This window comes from Vitis vinifera, chromosome 9 (genome assembly GCF_030704535.1).
Source record: "Vitis vinifera cultivar Pinot Noir 40024 chromosome 9, ASM3070453v1".
Classification (NCBI taxonomy): domain Eukaryota; kingdom Viridiplantae; phylum Streptophyta; class Magnoliopsida; order Vitales; family Vitaceae; genus Vitis; species Vitis vinifera.
The window spans coordinates 20,310,512-20,334,920 of NC_081813.1; the positions used below are offsets into that span (position 1 = coordinate 20,310,512).

General features: G+C 36.4%; 1 protein-coding gene across 2 annotated transcripts; it reads left to right on the forward strand.

The window, feature by feature from the left end:
* The first annotated feature begins 227 nt into the window (after positions 1 to 227).
* LOC100241581 (uncharacterized) lies at positions 228 to 18,159 on the forward strand. 2 transcript variants are annotated; one of them, XM_002272433.5, is made up of 7 exons: positions 228 to 361; positions 1,841 to 2,243; positions 2,605 to 2,782; positions 13,504 to 13,601; positions 16,887 to 16,983; positions 17,691 to 17,776; positions 17,875 to 18,159. In XM_002272433.5, exons 2-7 carry the CDS (start codon positions 1,983 to 1,985, stop codon positions 17,926 to 17,928), a joined length of 774 nt encoding a protein of 257 aa, XP_002272469.1. In that variant the 5' UTR covers positions 228 to 361; positions 1,841 to 1,982; the 3' UTR covers positions 17,929 to 18,159. The 2 variants fall into 2 exon arrangements, with proteins under 2 accessions (XP_002272469.1, XP_019077946.1); XM_019222401.2 differs by lacking the exon at positions 228 to 361 and having other exon boundaries at positions 1,821 to 2,243.
* Positions 18,160 to 24,409: the final 6,250 nt, after the last annotated feature.

Genomic DNA, 24,409 nt, shown 5'->3' on the forward strand with positions numbered 1-24,409 from the left:
TGAAAATACAAAAAACGGTTTGAAAATATTTTAAGTTTTTAAATAGATTTTTGTTTTATAAAACATTATAAAATAGTTTTAAAAGCGGTTTAAATAACTATTTTTCAAAATTGTTTTCGAAAAAACTTATGAAATTGAGGCTTAGATTTTATTAAAGTGATATTGGGTTGGATTTGATCAACAGGTCTAGGAAGCATAAGAGCCTAAAAGTAAAAAATTGGGCCGACCCAGGTCAGCCCACTATCTACAGACCAAACTCCTTAGGGTTTGATTGTAGTAGAAGAAGCCCCAATCTCTTTAACACAAGCATTCGTTCATTCCGTCTCCAAACGCTGCGTTACGATTGATCTCCGAGTTCAAGGTACTGTTCCAACATATATTCCCAATTCAGTCCGTACAATCGTTTGGTAGTCATAAAATTTTGATCATTAGGGCTCGAGAATGCAGAATATTGTACTTTACCTTAAATTCGCATGACTCTCTGGCTAAGTTTATCTGAGGTTTTTTTTTTTTTTTTGGATTGTTTGGGAGCAAAGAAAATGAGAGATATAACATGGTAATCAGAATGTTTTTCTTTCCTTCGTTTTCTTGGTATCAATATCGAAACGGAGGGTTAGATTTCACTCTGAGTGCTTTATAAATTAGTAAAGCTGTTGCTGGAAGTTTTGAATTCTAGGGTTTTCCTTTGAACAGCGAACTATTGCCAGTTTGGATTATAGCTCAGACTGAAATTTTTTTTTGATTAATGGTATTTGTTATTTGGGAGTGTTTTTTCTTTTTTGGTGGCGAAAAATGATGCATATCAAAGGAATGAAAATGTTGTTTTCTTTTATTGCTCTATTTTCTTGGAAACCAAACAGAGGACTAGGGTTTCTCCTTTAATGCTTTAACCTTGATGAAAATTTTGAATTCTAGACTGTAGCTCAAGCTAGAATTCTCATCAAATTAATTATCTGGGAGCATCATCTAGTGCAATCATATAAATAAAAAAGTTTGGCTAGGATAAAATTGGCACCTGAATCCCAATGTAAATGAAAGCGTTTGGAAGAAAAAGAAAGATCACAGAAGAAGTAAAAACTCTCATCTTAAAAAGGAAAAAGAAATAAATAAATGAAATTTTAATTTTATTAAATAATAAAAAAATGAATTTATCACAATGGATTTATTAATATAAATAATAAAAATATGAAATGTGAGGGGAAATAAGTGATATAATAAGGGTATTTTAGGAAGAAACTTGTTGTACTTTTATATATACTATAAATAAATATAGATCAGTATTAGTTATATGTTGTTGCAGTTGATTTTTTATTTAGAAGTTTATGCATTGTGATATTACTTCCCAATATGTTTCTCAAAATGCCCTTTTCACTATGGACTCTATGTGATCTCTGCATCTTTGTATCTCATCCTCTGTAAAATCCTTCTTTTAATACTGTTTCTAAATAGAGAAACTAGAATTCTTATGAAAACAATTTACCTGGTGCTGGTTGTTGTGGGGCAGTCAGCTCCCCAAGGTTTGGATCCCCATGGAGAGTCCTAAGGGCTTGACCATAAAAATAATAGGTGGGAGAATAAGGTATTAATTAATTTTAAAAATAAGAAATTAATTTATTTGTATTTTTTTCCTTTTATTAAGATTTTTTTTTTCAAAAAAAATTAATATAAACATTTTTTTTTATCTTAAAGTTTTAAAATTTTTTGAAAACAGTCAAAAAAAAAAATAAGCATTTTTTTTATTTTATAAATTTTAAAGTTTATTTATTTAATAAATAATTTTGTACATTTATTTTTTCATTTGTTGATTTATAATGGATTAGCTTGTTTTTCCCTTGCACAGCATTCCAAGAGCTCCTATGATTTTGTTGTTCCCTTGTTCAATCTCTTTTTCACTAGGTTTTTTTTCCCATATCCTTCTTCTCCAACAAGGAACATAGATTTCAATAACCACTACCAGAAACCCTAGATTCATTCTCCCACCCATGACTTCGACCTCTGCTTCATCATCTTCTTCTTCTTCATCCTCCCAATTCACATACTCAAATGCTTCTTATTTTCCTCTGCCCTTTCACCTTCAACAGTCCGGTCCAATGGCTGTTTCTCAGTACCCTCAGCCCTATGTTGCCCCTTCTCCACCGCCTGTCCATGTACCTGTGCCACCGGTCAAGATTTCAACCATTGCTCCTGTATACCCAGCTTCGGCTCCTGGTGCTGGTGTCTACTCGCTCCCGCAATATCAGCAGGTGAGAATTTTCTTTTTATTTTTATTTTTTTGTTTGTGGTTTCAATGCTTGAACTTGGGGTTGTGGGTCCATGGGACTCAAAAAGTGTTGCTTTCTATTGCAGAGTTGCTTTCTATTGTGAGATCAATAATAGATGGAAAAACTTTTCAAAATAACAATGAAATGAGCAGATTTGGGATGGAAATGCTACATTGAAAATGCTAAACATGGGACTGTTTCAGAAAGAAGTTAATGTTTTTCCTTTAAGGGCATAATTTTTTCTTTTAAAGACAAATATAAGGTGTTTCTTTCCAGAGATTAGTTGTGTAATGCTTGGGTATGGTAACATTCATGTTTGTAATTTTGTGGCATATGTAAACAGGCTCATCAGTTATTCCAAAGGGATGCACAGACAATCACACCTGAAGCTCTTGAGAGTGTAAAAGCTGCTCTTGCTAGCAGTGAAATTGAGCACAAAGCTGAGACAAAGAAGAGAGCAATTCCTCGTAAAGTTGCTGGCCAAACTTGGGAGGATCCAACGCTTGCGGATTGGCCAGAAAGTATGATTCATTTTCCCTCTTATCTTGCCCTTTCTTTTTGCATGATTGCACATATTTGGTGAAAATTACTCCTAACTTCTAGAAATTGATATCTTTATAGAAGAATGTAGTGCTTCAGATAAACTGGAATCTGTGTAAGATGTTGTAGAGATCAAGTCTTAAGATTTTTAGTCCAAGGCCAATAAACTAGAAAAGCTCTCAAAAACATTAAATTGTCATTCTAATTGGATATTAATTTTTAAAATGTCATCAGAAGTAAAATGAGAAAAGCAATGAGGTATTAACACAAAAGATGTGATGTTATAATATTTGTGATGTGCTCACTGTAAATCTCCTTACCAAGGATATGTTTTTAAATTTTCCTATTGTTACTTGATCTGGGAAGGGATCTTAGAAGAATGTAGGAAACAGAACTTACAATTAGATGCAAAAACTGTGGTAAATTTTTGGTGCAAGGGTGTAGGAGCTATATGAGGAAACTTAGAGATCTTGATGGTATGTGTTGAAGGAGAGTGTAAAATGTTGGGATAGAACACAGAGAGGCAAGCTTTATTGCATTCAGATTTCCCTTGAAATCATGTTTTCTTAGGATATTTTTTTCTCAATGGATTGTTCATTTGATCCTTGACCATATCTATAGTTATATACATCATATCACTCACTCACACAAAGAAAGCGATGGGAGAGAGAGAGAGAGAGAGCGAAAGAGAGAGAGAGGGCGAGAGGGAGCGTGAGAGCGCGTGCGACGGTGACGACGAGGAGACCGGCGAGGCGAGCCGACGGCGTAGCTTCACGGTGGAATCCAAGACCTTCGAACTTGCCCTGGATGATAGGAAAGGGAAACGCCAGTTTCGCATTGTGGAGAAGAAACGTGGGGTCTCGACATGGGTTCGATTAGGGCTGGAAAGCTTAGGGCTTTTCAAGGAGGGATTAATCCATTGTATTCGTGACGATGAAGAAGGGCGATGGGAAAAGGAATGGAAAGAAGGAGGTAAGCTGTATACCTTGGCTCGGGGTTTCAACAGAGCGGGTGTTTATCTAAGATTGGGGGTTGTGGGTCTGGAACGAAAGAGGTTTTGCATATTCTTACCGAGAGGGAGAAGGGGCAAAAGAGGGTGGACGGCTATGGTGGAGATGGTAAGTCAAATGGAAGAGATGGCCGGTAGAAGAACAGAGGTGCAGGAGGTAAGGACTGTCGGAAGAGCTAACCCGGCGAAATCATACGTAGAAGCCGTCAGAAGGACCAATTGGGATGGCCTAAACGCAATCAAGATGAGGGTTACAAGGGAGGAGATTGCTGGCAACTTACAGAAGCTGGAGCATTGCCTCGTCGTGAGCTGGAAATCCGAAAAAGAGGAGGAAGACGACTTGGAGAGATTGGGTAGTCTCTGGGCGAATTCTTGGGGACTAAAAGGCAAGCTAGGGTTGGCCAAATTGGAACGAGGTAAGGCTTTGTTGGAGTTTGAAGATCTAAGTGAGGCACGCCGTGTGGCCTCCTCGGGGAGCAGACTGCTGGGAGGAGCCCATTTAGGGCTGGAGTTATGGAATCCAAAGACGGGATGTCGGGTAGAGGAGAAGATGGAGCAGATAGCTTGGGTTAGAATATACGGCCTCCCAATCTCGCTCTGGAGCCCGGGGACTTTGAAGAAAATAGGGGAGGAATGTGGGGGCTTCGTAGATATGGATGAGCGCACAAGATCGATGGGGGAGATTCAATGGGCTAGGATTTTGGTTAAAACAAAAGGCGATTTCAGACCGAGCTTGTTAGAAATTGAGGTAGAGGATGAGATATACTCTGTGGCTTTATGGTGGGAGATCAGGCCGGTGGTGAAACGGCCCTTCTCTGCGACGGAAAACAGGAGGAATAAGGAGGTCAGGGGTGAGTTGCATTCACGCGCGGAGAAGCGTGTGGGAAAGGAGTTGGTATGTGCGGGAATCGAGGAGCTGCAGACGCCAGTTGATGGGAGTGATTTGCAGGAGAATGGGCCGGGTCCTGCACCCGGGTTACAGTTCCAGGGCCAAGAGAATCGGGATTGGGCCTCTCCAATTGGTAGAATGGCTGGGCCGGCTGCAAGTGGCCCAAATATGGGCCTTAGTGGGTTAAAGAAGGATGGTGGGCTGAACAAAATGAATGGGCTGCTGGGCCGAAAGTTAAAAAACAAGCCTAAAGTGAATGACTATTCAGAGGCAGGCCCAAGTTGGGCTGCTGAAATGGGCTGCAATCAACTAACTGAGGTGGAAGGTCCGGAAAGGGAGGGCCCAATTGCTCCATTAGAGAAGGCTGGCTTTCTGGGTCGCTTTAGCTCCAGAAAAGGACCCAATTCAGAGGATCCTTTGATAAGCTGGGTGATAGAGGAGCCTAGAAGGGAACAAGGGGATGTTGGTCTTTCAATGACTGACCGAGCGCTGGAAGAGGAAGTTAAAAGGTATGCTTTAAATCCCTATCCTAAAGGTAAAAGGGCTGTGGGAACACCTCTTCTTCTCTTCTCTAATTCTGATCGGGCTCCGGAGGGGGAGTCTTTCGATCACCCAGGGGGTATTGAGGAGGAATTAAGGGGGGATATGTCCACTTGGTTAACAGTATATGAGGGGAATGTTGAAAACGAAAATGGATTCTGGAAATTGGGAGAGGACAGCAAGAACAGAGACAAGGCTAAGGATAAGGAGGGGAACAATGGTGGCTCTGCTTCTCAAGATACTGAAAACGAGAAAGAGGATCCTTGGGAGGAATGCAGTCTAGCAAAATTTAGTCAATTCCTGGGATTCTCTACAGAGGGACTGGAAAAGGAGATATTGAGCTTCTTGATTAAAATCAGAAAGAGACGGGAAAAGATTCACAGCAAAGAACTTTTGGAAAAGTCCAAGTTTGAGAGGGAGCTGAAGAGGCTGGAATGTTCCGTTAATTACGAGGGGGGGAATAGGCAGAAAGGTCCTTCACAGGGCAAAGGGAACCAGTTGATAGTTGCCCAATGAGGATGAAGATCATTACCTGGAATGTGAGGGGAGCTAATGACAGCTCAAAGAGGAAAATTATCAAAAACTATATAAGGAACCAGAGGGTGGACCTAATGTGTATTCAGGAAACCAAGATTCAGGAGATGTCGGAGGGTATTGTGAGAAGTTTGGGATTGGGGAGATTCTCAGATTGGAGAGCCCGAAATGCGGAAGGGGCTGCGGGTGGCATTTTGATATGCTGGGATAAGCGGGTCCTGGAAATTCTGGATTGGGAGGAGGGTCAGTTTTCCTTGTCTTGTAGATTCAAGATCACAGAAAATGGGGCTATCTGGGTTTTTACGGGTGTGTATGGCCCTTTTACCAAAGTGGAAAGGGAGGGTATGTGGGAAGAACTTGGGGCAATAAGGGGACTATGGGGTGATCCCTGGTGTCTCGGTGGGGATTTTAATATTACTCTGTTTCAACACGAAAGGAGCAGCCAAAGAAGAATCAGCTCAGCCATGCGGAGATTTGCTCAAATTGTGGATGATCTAGAGCTGGTGGATTTGCCCCTGCAGGGGGGAGAGTTCACATGGAGTGGGGGGCTGAATAATCAGGCGTGGGCGAGGCTAGATAGATTTCTAGTCTCCCCTAGCTGGTTAGATCAGTTCAGTGGAGTCACTCAGGGCAGGTTATCTCGTCCCATTTCTGACCATTTTCCAATCGTGCTAGAGGGGGGTGGTGTAAGAAGAGGCCCAACCCCGTTTAGATTCGAAAATATGTGGCTTAAGGTTGAGGGATTTAATGACATTATTAGAACTTGGTGGCAAGAAATTGAAGTCAGGGGCAGCGCTAGCTATAGATTGGCAGTTAAAATGAAGGAAATTAAAAAGAAGCTGAAAGTGTGGAACAAAGAGGTTTTTGGGAGGCTGGAAACTAACAAAGCTTCAGCCTTACATCAATTAGATTTTTGGGATCGGGTGGAAAGTGAGAGAATCTTATCTATGGAGGAAGCTGAATTAAAAAAGGAAGCTAAAGATTCCTTTAAGAAATGGGTCCTGTTGGAGGAAGCCCATTGGAGACAGCATTCAAGGGAGATTTGGTTGAAGGACGGGGATAGAAATACGGGGTTTTTCCATAGAATGGCTAGTGCACATCGAAGAAACAACGCTATGGACAGAATTAAGGTTAATGGGGAGTGGCTAGTAGAGGAGCAGGAGGTGAGAGAAGGTGTTGTGAATTCGTTTCAGCAATTGCTTTCTGAAGATATGGGTTGGCAGGCGGATATTGGTAGTATTCAGGTGAATTGCATCAGCCAGCAAGAAGCAGAGAGTCTGGAAACCCCATTTGCAGAGACTGAGATTCACTCGGCTTTGATGGAGATGAATGGGGATAAATCCCCTGGCCCGGATGGCTTTACTGTTGCTTTTTGGCAAAACGCATGGGACTTTGCCAAAGAGGAGATCATGGAGATGTTTAAAGAATTTCATGAGCATAATTCCTTTGTTAAGAGCCTTAACAATACCTTCTTGGTGTTGATTCCTAAGAAAAGCGGGGCGGAGAATCTTGGAGACTTTAGACCTATCAGCCTGGTGGGGGGGCTCTATAAACTTTTGGCTAAAGTCTTAGCTAATAGGCTCAAAAAAGTGATTGGTAAGGTGGTGTCTTATGCTCAGAATGCCTTTGTTATGGGAAGACAAATCCTGGATGCGTCTTTAATTGCGAATGAGGTGATAGACTCGTGGCAGAAGAAGAAAGAAAAGGGCCTTGTTTGCAAATTGGACATAGAAAAAGCTTATGATAGCATCAATTGGAATTTCTTAATGAAGGTCCTTAAAAAAATGGGCTTTGGGACCAAATGGATGAGATGGATGTGGAGTTGTGTCTCCTCTGCTAAATTTTCCATTCTTGTTAATGGAGTGCCAGCTGGTTTCTTCCCTAGTACTAGAGGGCTTCGTCAAGGGGACCCCCTTTCCCCTTACCTCTTTGTTATGGGCATGGAGGTTCTGGACGTCCTTATCAGGAGAGCGGTGGAGGGGGGCTATCTTTCAGGGTGCAATATTCGGGGCGGTAGTAGAACATCCTTGAATATCTCCCACCTATTTTTCGCTGATGACACAATTGTGTTTTGTGAGGCGAGCAAAGAGCAAGTTTCCCACCTAAGTTGGATTCTCTTTTGGTTTGAAGCGGCTTCGGGTCTTCGGATTAATCTAGCCAAAAGCGAAATCATCCCAATTGGAGAAGTGGAGGATTCTCTTGAGTTGGCAGCTGAATTAGGGTGCAGGGTGGGGTCTTTGCCCTCTCATTATTTGGGCCTTCCCTTAGGGGTCCCCAACAGGGCTACATCTATGTGGGATGGAGTGGAAGAAAGGATCAGGAGGAGACTTGCGCTTTGGAAGAGACAGTACATATCCAAAGGGGGGAGGATCACTCTCATAAAAAGCACCTTGGCTAGTTTGCCAACTTACCAAATGTCTATTTTCCGGATGCCCAAGTCTGTTGCCAAAAGAGTGGAAAAAACACAAAGAGATTTCCTTTGGGGGGGAGGAAACTTGGAAGGAAAAGTTCACCTAGTCAAATGGGATGCGGTCTGTACAGAAAAACACAAGGGAGGGCTGGGATTAAGGAGAATAGCCACTTTGAATAGAGCCTTGCTGGGCAAGTGGATCTGGAGGTTTGCTTGTGAAAAGAATAACTTTTGGAATCAAGTGATCACTACAAAATATGGGCAAGAGGATTATGGTTGGAGGCCAAAGAAGGTCCGTGGGCCGGCTGGAGTAGGGGTCTGGAAGGAGATCATGAAGGAAGACGATTGGTGTTGGGATAATTTGGCATTTAGGGTTGGGAAGGGTTCCAAAATCAAGTTTTGGAAAGATTGTTGGTGCACAGACACTCCGTTGTCCCAATGCTTCAATCAACTCTTTGTCCTTGCCGTGCATAGGGATGCTACGATTGAGGAGATGTGGGATCATGATGCGGGCCAAGGAGATTGGAAGCTTGTTTTTGTGAGGGACTTCAATGATTGGGAGATGGATATGGTTGGGGAGCTGCTTCATACTTTGAGGGGTCAAAGGCCCTCTCTGGAGGATGACTCAGTTGTGTGGAGGCAGGGAAGAAATGGTATTTTCAAAATCAAAGAAGCCTACAGGCTGCTAGACAAGTCTAATGCCACAGTTTTTCCCGCAAGGAAAATATGGGTGGATAGGGTGCCAACAAAAGTCTGTTTTTTTGCTTGGGAGGCTACGTGGGGGAAGGTGCTTACCCTGGATAGACTCCAGTTAAGAGGGGTGCAACTCCCTAATTGCTGCTATTTGTGTGGTTGTGAAGAAGAGAATGTACATCATATACTTTTACACTGTATAGTGACTAGAGCCCTATGGGAAATTATTTTTGGGTTGATAGATGTTAAGTGGGTCCACCCAGAAACTGTAAAGGAGGCTTTAATATCCTGGAGGGGCTCATTTGTAGGGAAGAAAAGGAAAAGGATTTGGAAATCCATTCCGTTATGTATTTTTTGGACGGTTTGGAAGGAGAGGAATAGGTTAGCCTTTAGGGGGGGTGAGTTGAATATTCAGAAATTAAAGAATTCTTTTGTCTGTAACTTGTGGAATTGGGCCAAAGTGTATTTAGGTGAGGAGTCTTTCTCCCTCATAGGCTTTTTGGAGTGGATTGCTTCCACTTAAGGGGAGGTAGTTTCTTTTTGGTCCTTTTCCTTTTTTTGAGGTAGTTTCTTTTGAGGCTTTAGCCGTTTTGTATACTCCCTGTATGCTTTATGGCGTTTAGCCTTTTCTATTGAATATCTTGTTTACTTATCAAAAAAAAAAAAAAATATCACTCACTCACACAACAGTCACATAACTTCACTGTACTCTTGTAAATTTTGGATGTCAAAAGATAGACATTCCAAAAGCTATTTGAGGATGAGAATATAAGGTTTCCCAAGCTTCATAGAGAAATATCTACGAGGTAATTTTTTTTTTTGATAGATAAACACAGAAAAATTATATTAAAAGAGGGAAGCAAGAAGGCAACCCGAAGCATACAGGAAGTATACACGAGAAGCCCCAAAAACAAAAAGCACAAGGAAGCATACACTCACCAACCCTCAATTAGAGTCCAACCAATCTACAAAATTAATTAAGGAGTGGGGCTCTCCAACTAAACAAGACTTAGGTGGTGTTTGTTTTTTTGGATTTTTGCTGAAAGCAATTTAGTTTTAGAATTTAGGTTGTTTGTTTTTCTACTTTTTCATGACTTATTATAAACTTTTTACTAAATAGAAAAAAGCCAAAATATGTAGCTTTTTCTAAATAGAAAAAATAACATATTAGTTTTTTTACTTTTTAATACTTAATAGAAATAAAATACTACAAAAACAAACAACCTAATATTTAACATTATTAAGCATTAATGTTCTATTTAGAATTAAGTAAAAAAACAAACACCACCTTAGTCCAAGAGAAAAGATTACAAACAAAGGAGGTTTTCAATCTTTGGATCGACAAAGCCTCATTATCAAAAGCTATCCTATTTCTTTCTTTCCACATCGTCCAAAATAAACAAAGGGGGGCTGCCCGCCAAATCTTCCCACGCTTCTTGTCTACAAAGGAATCGGACCAGCCAAGGAGAGTGTCTTTAACCGTGAGCTGAAGGACCCAATTAACCCTAAACATTGTAAACATAAGATTCCACAACACCTTCGCCTTGGGGCAATGAATAAGGATGTGGTTAATTGTCTCCTCATCATCACAACATAAGAAACATCTGTTTGCTAGAGACCAGCCCCTCCTTTTGAGATGATCTTGGGTTAGGACCTTCCCCCAAGAAGCTTCCCAAGCAAAAAAACCCACCTTAGTAGGCACACAAGGGCTCCATAGGATTCTCCACGGAAACGGGACTGCACCACCAGAATCCAGAGTATTGTAAAGGGATTTTACAGAGAAAATCCCATTCTTAGAAGCATTCCACACCACTCTATCCTCCATCCCAACATTGAGCCTCTTTCCTTGAAGGACCGAAAGGAGACTCGCCACCGCTTCTAGCTCCCAGTCATTAAAAGACCTAGAAAAACAAGGATAGCATCCCCCCGCATCCCCCATATAATCCCAACAATCCTCTACCCACGCATCTTGGGATACCGCAAAGGCAAACAGAGAAGCCTCACATAGGGGAGTGTTTCCACACCAAATGTCCTTCCAAAATTTCACCCTTCTACCATCCCCTACAGTGAAGGAAGTGTTTTTAAACAACAGAACGCCTTCCTTTCTAATTTCCTTCCACAACCCCACCCCATAGCCTTCCCTAACCTCACAAGAGATCCACCCTCCTTCTTCTTCCCCATACTTCGAGCTGATAACAAGTTTCCAAAAAGACTCTCTTTCAGCCGCAAAGCGCCAGCTCCATTTACACAACAGGGCCCTATTGAGGATAGAAAAATTTCTGATCCCCAATCCACCCTTCATTTTATGAGAGCGAACCACATCCCATTTTACAAGGTGAGACCTCTTCTCCAACGCACCCCTTCCCCAAAGGAAATCCCTTTGGATTTTCTCAAGTCTCAATTTTACAACTCTTGGAATACGCATCAAGGACATAAGATAAATCGGCATGCTAGCCAAAGTGCTCTGAATGAGAGTGATTCTCCCCCCCTTAGAAATAAACTGCCTCTTCCACAAAGCGAGTCTCTTCCTCATCCTTTCTTCCACACCATCCCACACAACCACCGATTTGTGAGGAGCACCTAGAGGCAGCCCCAAGTAAGTGGAAGGAAGAGAACCCACTTTGTAGCCCAATTCAGAAGCCAAGACCTCAGCATTCTCAACTCTTCCCACCGGCAGAATTTCTCTCTTTTCCAAGTTGATATTCAGACCAGAAATGGCTTCAAACCACATTAAAAGCCAGCTTAGAACAGCCATTTGGTCTTGGGAGTCCTTGCAAAAGACCAGCGTATCATCCGCAAATAATAGATGAGATACTTGAATCCCATTTCCACCCCTTCCCCTTAGCTTGCAGCCGGATAGGAAGCCCCCCCTAACCGCTTTGTTAATGAGGCAGTTTAAGGCCTCCATTCCTAAGACAAACAAGTAGGGGGAAATGGGGTCCCCTTGCCTTAACCCTCGAGTGCTCTGGAAGAAACCCGTTGGCGAACCGTTAATCAGAACTGAGAAGGAGGCAGTGAAGATGCACCACCTGATCCAGCTAGCCCACTTCTCCCCAAAGCCCATTTTTTGCATCACTGACATCAGAAAATCCTAGTTAATATGGTCATAAGCCTTCTCTAGGTCCAGTTTGCATAACACACCAGCTTCATCCCCTTTCAGCATCGAGTCTATGGCCTCGTTAGCAATTAATGCTGCGTCAAGGATTTGCCTTCCTTCAACAAAGGCATTTTGGGAAGAAGACACCACCTTACTCACTACTTTCTTCAGCCTATTGGCTAGAACCTTGGCGAGAATCTTGTACAGACCACCCACCAAGCTGATGGGTCTATAGTCACGTAAATCCTCAGCCCCACCTTTCTTGGGGACTAAAACCAGAAACGTGGAGTTAAGACTTCTAACGAATTTTCCCCTCTCAAAAAAATCCTTAAAGAAGCCCATAATTTCGTCTTTGACAAAATCCCAACAGAACTACCAGAAGGCAATGGGAAATCCATCCGGTTCAAGAGCCTTGTCCCCATTTAGCTCCGAAAGGGCCAGATACACCTCTTCCAAGGAGAACATCTCCTCCAGCCTGGCAGCCTTCTCTCTTCCAATACTATCAAACTCCAAGCTGCTCATACTCGGGTGCCAGCCACTAGGATCCGATAACAGATCTTGATAGGCCCTCACCACTCCCCTTTGAATATCTTGATCGTCTGAAAGCCAAATACTACGAGGTAATTGATACCTTTGAACAACAGTGGGCTAAATATCATATTATTTTCCATTTTTAAAGGGACTAAAAGTTAGTTTTTGACCTTAAGTAACTTGAACGTAGGTTGTTTATACATCTCTCTCTCTCTCTCTCTCTCTCTCTCTCTCTCTACGTATATATATATAATCAGAAACATTCGTATTTATTTCATTGAATGGTAATACCAAAAAAAGGTGAGCGGTTCTTGTAAAACTAGTTGCAAAGTGTATGGGCAGAAAAAGCAATTTGTAGCACTAAAATTGCTTTATGCACTTGAGGAAAAAATTCTCCAACAAAAAAAGTAGTTGCTGATGTGGACTACTGGAAGTGTGGGCATAAGAATTGATTTAGGTTTTACTTACAATCAAATTTTGGTCTTCTCTAGATCTGCTTCGGTTTTCCTTAGAAGGATCAGGTTCAACTTTCTTTCCTTTGCATTATGGATGAGTTGATTTGGGCCATGTTGAGGGTATTGGTTCAATCTATGCACTTAACCCTATCCATCCAAAGCCATTGTTTACGCCTAATAAAAATATCATAACTGCCTGTTTGGTCTAGTGAAAGGGTAATGCCAAACTCTGGGTTTTGTGGACAAGCCATTGGCCAAAGATCTAATTATGTTAGGATTCAGTCTGAATGTGGGATTGGTTACATTAGTACAACCATATATGAGTTGCCATCTGTCATTTCTTCATAGGTAAAAAAAGGATCATGAATATAATACACAACACCTAAGAAAGGTAGATTTCCATGTGCTATATGCTTTTCTTGTTGACCATTGACTTCACATCGGTTCATTCACACTGTTTCTATGATGCTATTTATGTTCCTACCTCTCCTTTTTGCCTGGATATGCTTCTCTCATGCTTGGAAGAACTGTTGGCATTCTGCAGATGATTATCGTTTATTTTGTGGTGATCTTGGCAATGAGGTGAACGATGATGTTCTTTCAAAAGCATTTTCACGATTTCCTTCCTTCAATATGGCCAGAGTAAGTTTATATTTCCCTCAAGTTTTATACTTTTTTTTATTAGGAACTCTAATATTAGATATTGTTTGCTTGGTGTATTGTTGTTTTTTGCATATCCTCTTCACTACTTTCTTGTCAAGTGTACAGAGCTCTTGAAATTTGTGTGCTTTTAAGGTGGATTTTTCATTAGTCTATACATTTGTTAGATGTTTGAATTCATATAGAAATCTGAAAGACGCACAATATGGAGAAAGTTGAATAAGTAATATTACTAGATGCAGTTTATTGTTTTGTTCCCAATGACTTATTTTGTAAAGCATGGTATCCGGAATATCTCATTTGACGAAAAAGCAAAATCGAGGGAGTTAGGTTTGCTCAAATATTTCAATGTATTGCCTAACTCTAGGATAGTTTATATATTACTATCACCGTTACTTGGTTTGTTGCTAGTATGTTTGAAATTTGTGTTATTTCTTATAAAGGTTTCTTATTAGGATGGCTAGCATATGATTTAAAAGTAGTTAATGATATATTCCAACTGTTATTGTCTTGATTGAAGTTGGCACTCTTTTTTCCTTCCTTTTGTTCTATAATCAAAATTATTCATAATTTGTATGATATTTTCTATGGAGTTAGGTTTGCTCAAGTATTTCACCGCGTCTTGCCTAAGTCTAGGATAGTTTATGTATTACCATCACTGTGACTTGATTTGTTGCTAGTATGCTTGAAATTTGTATTATTTCTTATAAAGGTTTCTTATTAGGATGGCTAGCATTTGATTTCAAAGTAGTTAATGATATATTCCAACTATTATTGTCTTGATTGTAGTTGGCACTCTTTTTTTCTTTTGTTCTATTATCAAAATTATTCATAATTTGAATGATTTTTTGGAAAGTTATAAAAATCAATTGTAGTTGGAAGGTTGCTTCATATAATTTTATAAATCATAGGATTTGGCAATTGATAACTCTTGGAATTTTTGGGGGTTCAATCCAATCAAACTTGGAATCTCTCTATCTCTAGTGCTTGGCCTCAAGGGCCCTTGGAATTTTATGTCCTTAGGATTGTAAGAGTAGCAATAAATTTTTTGTTTCCTAAACATGAGATTTAAAAACTAATCAAGATCAGGTCCAACCATGTAATATGAGATATGGGGAGCTTGGGTGGATATTAGAAGTTGAGTTTGTTAAATTTGATCCGATTCACTCAATAGGTTTAGTAATGCGTGGGCTCAATTGGCAACTTGATTAAAGGTTTCTTGGTGAAAAACCAATGTCCAGTAGGATAATACCCAAAGGGGGGTGAATGGGTGTTTTTAAAAAGATTAAAATATAAGCTTTGAATATTATAACCAAATTTTGACTTGTGAGATATCAGGGATAAACATAATATCCAAAATCAAACAAATATGCAAAAGACATAAGAATTTTTACGTGGAAAACCCTCACACCAACTGTGGAGATAAAAAACATGAAATCTAAGACTTTAAATCTAAATTCACCACATGAGATAAATTTACATAAAATTACTTGATTGTTTTACCCTAAAGACTTACTCTCTAGAACCTATATCTTGATCCACGTTTGTGACGCAACAATCTCCAATTGCTCCTTTGAATACTCCTTAGCCTAGCTTAAGGGATGTAGGTCTTCAAACAACCCAAGATTCAACATTTTGAATCCTTCTCAAGAGATTGAGAATGGTAGGGTAAGTTAGGTTGAGTCTCTCTCAATGTGTTTCCTAAAAAACACATTTAGGTAGGGTATATATATAAATAAATAAATAAGCTAGTGGAATTGGAATCAATTTAGGAATCATATTTTACTAAAAACAATTTAGAAACTTAAGAGTTTTAAAAGGATTTGGAAATATTTCATATTTTAAATTAAAAAAATATTTGAAAAGAAATTTCTTTTTAAAATTCTTAATTTTAAATCCTCAATTTAAAATTCATTTCCAAATTATTTTTAGTATTTGGAAAGATTCTTCTTGTTAAATTCTTAATTTAACTCAATTAAAACTTTCAATTTAACCCTACCTTATCAGAAAATCTAACTTGTCTTTACTCAACCCTTTTTAGACTTATCTATGACTTTTCAGTTGAGCGAACAACAACCTTGAATTTTCAATGGAGAGTAAATCACTATCGAAAAAGTTTCCTAAGCCAAAAAATAATTGGAACAAAATTGCCAACATACAATGTAGAATCATTGCCCTAACACTTGGAATCTAGTCAAGTCTATAAATCCTTTTAGGTGGCCTTTGTTTTTTAAATGGCATTTGGAAAGATTACTGAACAATGTTCCGATCAAAACAAAGATTACTGAGCAATATTTCTAAATATATTTTTCAATCTATTTAAAAAATAAGGCAAATTAGTATTTGATAAGCAGGTTTAGTTTTGACCTTGAGTTGAGCTCAATAAATGTTATTACAATTTAACCAAGTTGGAGCCGGCAAATTTTGAACTAGACATGCCAACCTGTTAAAGTAGATGGTTCTGGATTGGGGTTTTGTTAACAGGTATCAGTTTATCACTCGGATGAATATCAGCCCAGCATGGTATAGGTACAGTAGGTGCTGCCCAGGGAAGGTTTGGGTTTTGTCTATTGGAGGTAATAAGTTAACACATAGGGTTAGCAATGGTTTGGGTTTTGGGTCACCCATAGAAGGTAAAACATGTGTCTTGTCCTTTTTGGAATTCATTGAGTGTTTAATGCTGGCCTAAGCTTTGTTGTCTGTTTTTATTTTCCTGTGGGTGTCACTTGATTTTATAATGAAGCAACTCAGAATTGAAATGAGTTAACAGAATTTTCCAAGCTAACCTCTTTTAACTATTTTTTTTTTCATCAAGCTGCCAGTGAGAATGCGTGTAGCTTCCTTCAAATCTTTGGAATTGTTCTCACTAGATAAGTTGTCTCCCACTTCAGCTTTGGGCAAATGTTGGCCTACATATTTTTTTTCATTTGAAAGAAGACCAACCTGTTAATTTCAACCTAATAGGGTTCTAATGATTTCTCATGCTGTGTAAGATTTAGTGGGCTAGTGAATGGGTACGAAGGTTTAGGTTCTGAGCTTTGCAATTGCAGGCACATTGTGATGGGTTGCCTATACTAATTTATTGGCTGCATTCCATTGTTCCAAATCTTGTGTCTCTGCATCTCCATGAACATGTGAAATGTATCATCTTTGTAGGACATTTCATTAATTGCTGTGATCTTGCATGTCTGTTAAATATTTGGAATGAGGACTTGTCATTTCATTTTTTATGGTTGGAAACTAATGCATAGTTCCTCACATTCACAGGTTGTCAGAGATAAGCGGACAGGAAAAACCAGGGGCTTTGGGTTTGTTAGCTTTTCCAACCCTTCAGACCTTGCAGCAGCACTTAAAGAAATGAACGGTATCACTTCTAATAGATCTTTTACATGGTTCTATCGTCTTCCACATTTACAGATTTGCTTCTTGGGCAGTATGCATAACATCAATGTAATTGGTGCAGCAAAACTCATAGTAATCTTTTGCTGTCAGTAACATAGGGTTTATTGCACACTCTTTGCACTACATGTGAGATTATGAAATTTGATCTGCATCCTACCATAGTTCTGGTTAATCAGATTTGATCCCCTTCAATATCTTCAAGAACATATCATCTATAATTATTAGCAACATTTTGGATTTTAATAACCTGTTGATGATGGACTGCATAAAAAGAACATCGATAATTACCCGGTTATTGCACTGACAGAATGGTGGTGTCAAACGCAAATTATGAATATGAGTTTGCAAACATTGAGCATGGTTACATGTTTTATGATGCTCTAATGCAGAATGGGATGAACTTTGAGTATTTCTGCCTAATTACGCCTTGGCTTTGACATGACAAAAAAAGGAAAAATGTCAAAATAAGTGTAGTACTAGTTAATTGTGCAGTTCGTGTAATATTAAAACTTTTTGCTATTAGCAACATAATTGTACTTTTTTACATCTTGAAGATGTGGCGATGCTGAAGGTTATGGTGGCTCATTATAATGACTAGTAAAGTTTGAGCATTGAGAAAAGTTTTGGATATAATGGCTTAAATATGTTGATTTAAATCTCAATTTTCAGGCAAGTATGTTGGAAATAGGCCAATCAAACTACGGAAGAGCAATTGGAAGGAGAGGACAGATTCTGAAGCCTTGGAAAGACAAAAGGTATATTCACACTTTTGTGTTTACGGCTTCCATGTTTATGCTTTGCCTTCCTTTGGGTGGGTATACTTACTTTATCCATCTCCTGACTCACTTGGCAGAACCATATCCAAAAGAAACCAAAGCTTTCAAAGAAGAGCATATTGCATAAGTGAGCAGCAGAAGAGGCGGAGCTAATGGTGGCAAGCCAAGTAAAGCTGGAAAGTAAATGCATGGCATCTCTTTTCCATGTTTAACTGAATGGGTATAGGAACATTTGAACCTAATGGTAGTAACTAAAGAAAGAATCTGATAAAAAAAAACCCAAGAAAGATATCCTTAATAGGTTTGTATTGTTTTCATTATATTGTGTATGAAATGGGCATTTGAACCTGCTCTTGAAATTATCTTTTCTTTCATTCCTAGATTAGTCTTTGAAGACACAAACCCTTTTAGGATTGAATCACTGCTGGAATTTGGTTCATCACCAAAACTAGTCATGATCATAAAAAATTTTAAACTGCTGTCATTTGTTGGAAATCTAATAATCATTGATGAATGATGAAGAGTCCACTACCCTCCTTCAGCAAGGACCTGGGTTTGCCTGTGGAAAGCTTTGAGATTGAAGTTGAGCCCCTGTTGTGAAAACTGGATAACCCAGAAAGGGTTGTAGAGTGGTGGGCTTGAGTTTCAAGAGGAGGCCTTCTCTGCTTCTCACTTTGAATGGGAACTTTGGAAGTTGGCATGCTCCATCAACTACAGTCTTTCTAGCGAAAAAGGGTGAAGGGGCAGTAAGTGTGGGTGGAATTTGGTTTCTAAGTGCCCAGGCTAGTGTTAAGGTGTGGGGACGGGAGCTGAAGAGGAAAAGGTTGTGTAAGGATTTTACAGTTGTTGGCCTGCTTGTGTTTTTCGAGGCGTTGTGGGTAAGTGAGCCAGGTAGTGGCTTGGGGTGTGCTATTTGGTGAAGAAGGCTGTTGCTCATTTTTCTGGTTGGTTTGTTAGTCCTGTTGAGATAGCAGAATGCGGACTAGGTTATGTGGCTTGTGAGCCCTCTCTTCTTCGTTTCTTTGTTAGGGCGTTGTCTGTGGTTTGGTAGTGGTTTGTTGTTTTGTCCTTTGGCCTGCTTTTGGCGCGTTTTGTATACTCCATGTGTATCTGGTTCGTCTTTTCTTTGCATTTTTTTTAATGTATCTACTTATTTACCTATAAAAAAAAATGTTTTTACCGTTTTCATTAAAAATGTTTTTTCATTAGAAATGTTTTTAAAGAGAATGGCTTGGTATTTGTTTGGATATACTTTTTGTTTTTTGTTTTTAAAAAATAGAAAATAGTAATAACTTTTATACAAAATGCAATAACTCTTATATAAAAAGTTGGAGCTTATTTTATGCCCTTAAAAATGATACTTAAATTTTTACAATTTGAGGTGGTAAATTTTTTTAATAATTTTTAAAAGCTATTATCCTTTTAAGATAAGTATCAAAGAGTTCTTACATTTTATGGAGAAGTTACTATTATTTTTTAAACTCTATAAAGATTAATGCAATATTTGATTTAGAAAATTATTAAGGAAAATAATTTTTTTATCTTTAGTTTTATTATTATTTTTATTATTATTTTCTTTTTTATAATCAATGAGCCTTTCATGGTCAAATCCTTAGGGAGCCATGGGACCCAAATCTCAAGGTGGTGACCACCCTATAATAATCAGCATCGGAAAAATTCAAGATATTATCAGTGGTAGGATTTGAAATTTATGTGAAAAGAAATTAGAAATTTATGGTTTTTTTTTGTTATGTTCTATTTTTCCACTTCATCTTATTTTGAGGTTTTTAATACAATCTAAATAGTCTTTGCCTAAATTTCTAACAAATTTCTAATTTTTTTTTCAAAATTTTCATGATAAATCAAATATGAGAAAATTATATTCTTTAGTAATTTTTTTTCTTTTCCTACTTTTTGAGAACCAAACATAAGGTAAAAAGGGGTAAAGAGCCAATTTCAGTTATTTGAGTGAATGTGAAAAACATTTTTCTATGTGCGCTCGATCAAGAGATTAAAATTGCTAATAATTTTGTTGTGTGCATTATTGACTAGGGTAAAGAGCCAAGGGAGTCAAATGGGTGTAATCTAAAGAGAAATGCGAGGGAAAGAAAATAGAAAGAAATATAAAAGAAAAATTTTAAATTGATTTGATATTAACAAATTATTTTTATATTAACAAGTTCTTAACTAATTTTAATTATTATTTGTTCTCTTTTTTGTATTTTTTATTACAAACCAAACATGAGAAATTATTATTATTATAGTTTTTTTCCTTTCCTTGGCATTTTTCGGTTGCCAAACATAGCCTTAAGTGTCAAGTGTAATATATAATATATGAAACCTATTTGCCACATATAGTTGCTTTTTATTGGAAATTAGGAACTTATGGCTAGGTTTGGTTTTTGAAAAGTACTAAAGAAAAAAAAGGGTAAGGAATATAGTGTTCTAATGTTTAGTTTTATTATGGAAAATATGAAAAAAAAAATTCAAATATAATTAAAATTAATTAAAAATTATGTATTTTAAAATTATTTAATTTTTATATAATAGAGAAAAATAAGTGAAATGAATTAGAAGAAATATTTAAAAATAATTTATTGACTTTGAATCTATTTTTTAATTTCCTTCATTTATTTTTTTTTTTATTTTTCCTCTCTATTTTCTCTCCTCCATATTTTCCCTTAAATTATCCGAGAACCAAACATAACCTAAGATCATTATGGATTCTATTTCACTTAGTTCATAATAAATAATATATATATAAAGGCAAAGTGTTAATCCCTTTGATTTTTTTTAAACACAAGTATAAAATTAAATGTATAGAATTATTTATTATAAAATTTTAAAAAAAAATTAAAAAAAAAGAAACATAAAAACAAAAATGCTTATTCTTTCTTGGAATGTTTTAATTTTTTTTTAAATCAAAATTATTTGTTGTTTATCTTCAAATTTAGTCATTTTAATTATCAATTTGAAAAGTTTTTCTTAATAAAAGGGAAAAAATAGAAGTAATAAATCAATTTCTTATTTTTAAAAATAATTAATATAATTATCTTCAATATAAAATAAAAAATAAGAGAAACATGATTTTTTAAAATGTTTATTTAATTTATTTAGAATAATATTTATTGGTATACTAAATTTTATGTTTTTACTTGTTAATTGAATTTTAAATAGTAAAAGATATGTAATATTTTTGCAAAAAACAAAAATATAATTTTTTGTATCTTTAGTCCTTCAATAACAAGATAGGATATCAACCCCTTTCATTCTTGGTTTCTTTCTCTATTTTATTCTCCTAACCATGATAAAGCACAAAAAAATCCATATTGTTTATATCTAAGACCTTCGTTTTAGATATATTCTTAAATTTGAGAAAAAGAAAAAAGAAAAAATGTGTTTTCATACAATCGTATAAAAATAATTACCTAAAAAAAAATTCAAGTTTTATGTACTTATTACTTAAAGGTAGTAAGTAGTGTTTATATCATTAAGAGGTAGTGCATGAATGGTTGATAAAAAAAAAAATATGAAATGCTAATTATTTTTAAATAATCGTCTAAAATTTGTATTTTATAAACTTGAATTCTTACTTTGTAATTTTTTTATATAAATATATGGAAACACACTTTTCCAATATATATATAATATTAATTTTTTAAAAATTATATTATATTTCTTATTATAATAGTAAAAATTGTTAAAACTTCTAAATTTTTAGAAGTGAAACCATCTCAAGGAAGCTGTTACTTTTTATTTGTGTTAGTAAAGATTTTTAATAAACTTAAAAACGGAAAAAAAATGCATGTCTTTAATATTTAAATTAACTTTATTAAATACATTTTAAAATTAAAAAAAATGTTTATTCTTTATATTAAAATTTAATTTATATTCATTTATTTGAAGACCATTACTTGGTAATAAATAAATAAAAACATAAAGTGTAGAAAAATAAATTAGTTTTTGTTTTTGAAAATAATAATTCTCAAAATAAAATTCAAGATTATCTTTATATATGTTATATTATCCTAATTCAAAAAGGGTAGTAAAAGTAAGGTCAAGAAGTCTTCAATCCTTAAAAAGACCGAAAATTTCTTATCCTTCTAATTAGGAGAGTAATTGGAATTGTCACATTAAGAGTGTATTTGTAGGTGATTGTAGGAAGTATTTTTAATTTTTTTAATATTTGAAATTTTTTATCTTTTAAGTATTAAAAAGATTATAAATACTTCTTAAAATCACTATCAAATGTGCTCTAAGAGTACGTTTGATAGTGCTTTCATTCAAAGTATTTTTTATTAAAGTGGTTTCTTTGAAAGTATTTTTAAGAGGATTATCTATCAATTAGTTCTCCAAAAATGGCTTATTTGGTAACTATTTTTTAAAACAGTTTTAAAAAATAGTTTTTAAGAACAGTTTTTGAAAATTGTTCTATGATGTTTTGTAGAACAATCTATTTGGGAATCTAAAATGTTTCTAACATGTTTTTAATATTTTTAAATTTATTTTAAAAATAATTTTTATGTTTACATCTTTATTTTTAATCATATATATATATATTTGTATAATTATTATTTTTTAAATAGCTCTCAAAAAACAACTGAAAACAACTAAAAAATATTATCTAAAAACACTATGTTTTTTTTTGTTTTTTAAGAACTTAAAACAAAAAACAATTTCTAGTCGTCAAACGTGTTTTCTAGTTTTTTTGTTTTGAAAAACATAAAACTATTCTTGAAAACAATTCCCAAACAAGGCCTGAGTGATTTTCCAACAAGTGATTTTTAAATGTTTTCTAAATTTTTTCAAACACTTTTTTTAGATTAAAAGCGCTTGCTATAATCAATGTCAAACAGAATATGAAGATAACAATGCTTTAGTAGTAAAATACTTGGAGCACAAAGTGTAACATGAAATGTTGTAAAATCTACAAGTAGCAATAACATGTGCACATGGAATATGATCAGTTGACATTGACATTGCTTGTTGTTGACAAGTCACAAATCATTTTTGAAGTAAGTTTCTCAATTCTTCAACCAATTGCAAAATCGGAAGATCTCTAGCATTTTTCAACACAGTATTAAGGCTTTCAACGATCCCTATCGTCATGATATTATATCTTTTTTCGGTAGAATATGAACGTGCCCATCGATCAACTCCTATATCCATCAAATATCTTGTTGCTCTTGGGTCAATCATCTCTAGTTGCCCAAATATAAAATTAAACTCTGAAACATGATAAGCATAGGCAGCATCATGGAACAACTTATGAATTGCAGGATTCTTGAACTTTTTCTTCAAATTTTGACCAACGTGATAAGTGCAGACACCATGCCTCGCATGGGGAAATACTTTCTATACTACTTTCTCAATGCTACCATGTCGATCTGATATCACAAACAAATCATCAATGTGTCCAAGTGTATCATGCAGTTTTTGTAAAAACCACTCCCATGAGGCATCATTTTCTGAATCACTAATCCCAAAGGCTAAAGGGTATATCTGATTGTTGCCATCTTTACACGCTGCAATAAATAAAGTCCCTAAGTACTTTGCTTTCAAAAATGTCCCATCAACTGCAACCACAGGCCTTATTGATGTGTGAAACCCAGTAAAAGATGCACCAATCGACATAAAAAAGTATTTGAATTGATTATCACAATCAATAACTATATCAGTAATGGTACCAGGATTTTTTTGCTCTAAAACATAGCAATATGATGGTAAAGTGTTATAAGACTTCTCAGGTGATCCCCTAATAGAACCTAGAGCAAGTTCTCTGGCTCTCCACGTCTTATCATAACTGATTTGAACGCCATACTGCTTTCAAATGTCTGCTACAATGTCTTTTGGTCAAAATTCACAACCAACCCCTTGATATGTTTCTCTTATACTCTCACCAATCAATCATCTACTTGCATGTCGATTGTCACGAGACATCATATCTAATCGACAAGTGTGTGTTGAATAGAATTTCATTATTTGAAACATATTGGAAATCCCCAACTTGGTAGCACGAACTCGCCACTTGCATTCTGTATCAAAACATTCAACAAGCAATAACTTAGTAGTGGATTTAGTTGTTTTGAACTCAAACTTCCTTTTTAGAGCCATCATATACAACTTCCTTTGTAATTCTTTCTTACTTGAGTATATTTGGTGCTCTTCTAGATGGTCATCACTAATTCCACTAACTATAGGCTGTTGCATCATGTTTTGTCTTTCATTTGCTACATCTTCGATTATAGTGGGATTGTCATGTATGAAACCATCATTTGTATCAATCATAGTCAAGATTTCTGCACTCTAAGCTAAACCAGTTCTAAATGAGCCAATTTGGGTCACTTGCTTATCATTAGTAGGGTTAGTATTCATCCTATAATCCTCCTCATTAATTGCAGTCTCATTCATGTTCCAATCATGAGCTTTATACCCTTCAAGTGACTCATTTTGAAATCTTGGTCCATTTTCACCATCAACAGTAAGAGTTTCAACTGAATCACAATGAATTTGTCTACTTTTATGCATCAACATTGAGTCCCCATTCAATTCTTTATCAATCTCAGAAGACATATGACATTTGAAATAAGAATTACAAATTGATTTCTGATT

Excerpts from the sequence above, each read along its gene's own strand:
- LOC100241581 (XM_002272433.5), top strand. The coding sequence starts at position 1,983 with ATGACTTCGACCTCTGCTTCATCATCTTCTTCTTCTTCATCCTCCCAA. Across the intron at positions 2,244-2,604 it reads CGCTCCCGCAATATCAGCAG|GCTCATCAGTTATTCCAAAG; the intron begins GTGAGAATTTTC and ends ATATGTAAACAG. Across the intron at positions 13,602-16,886 it reads CTTCCTTCAATATGGCCAGA|GTTGTCAGAGATAAGCGGAC; the intron begins GTAAGTTTATAT and ends TCACATTCACAG.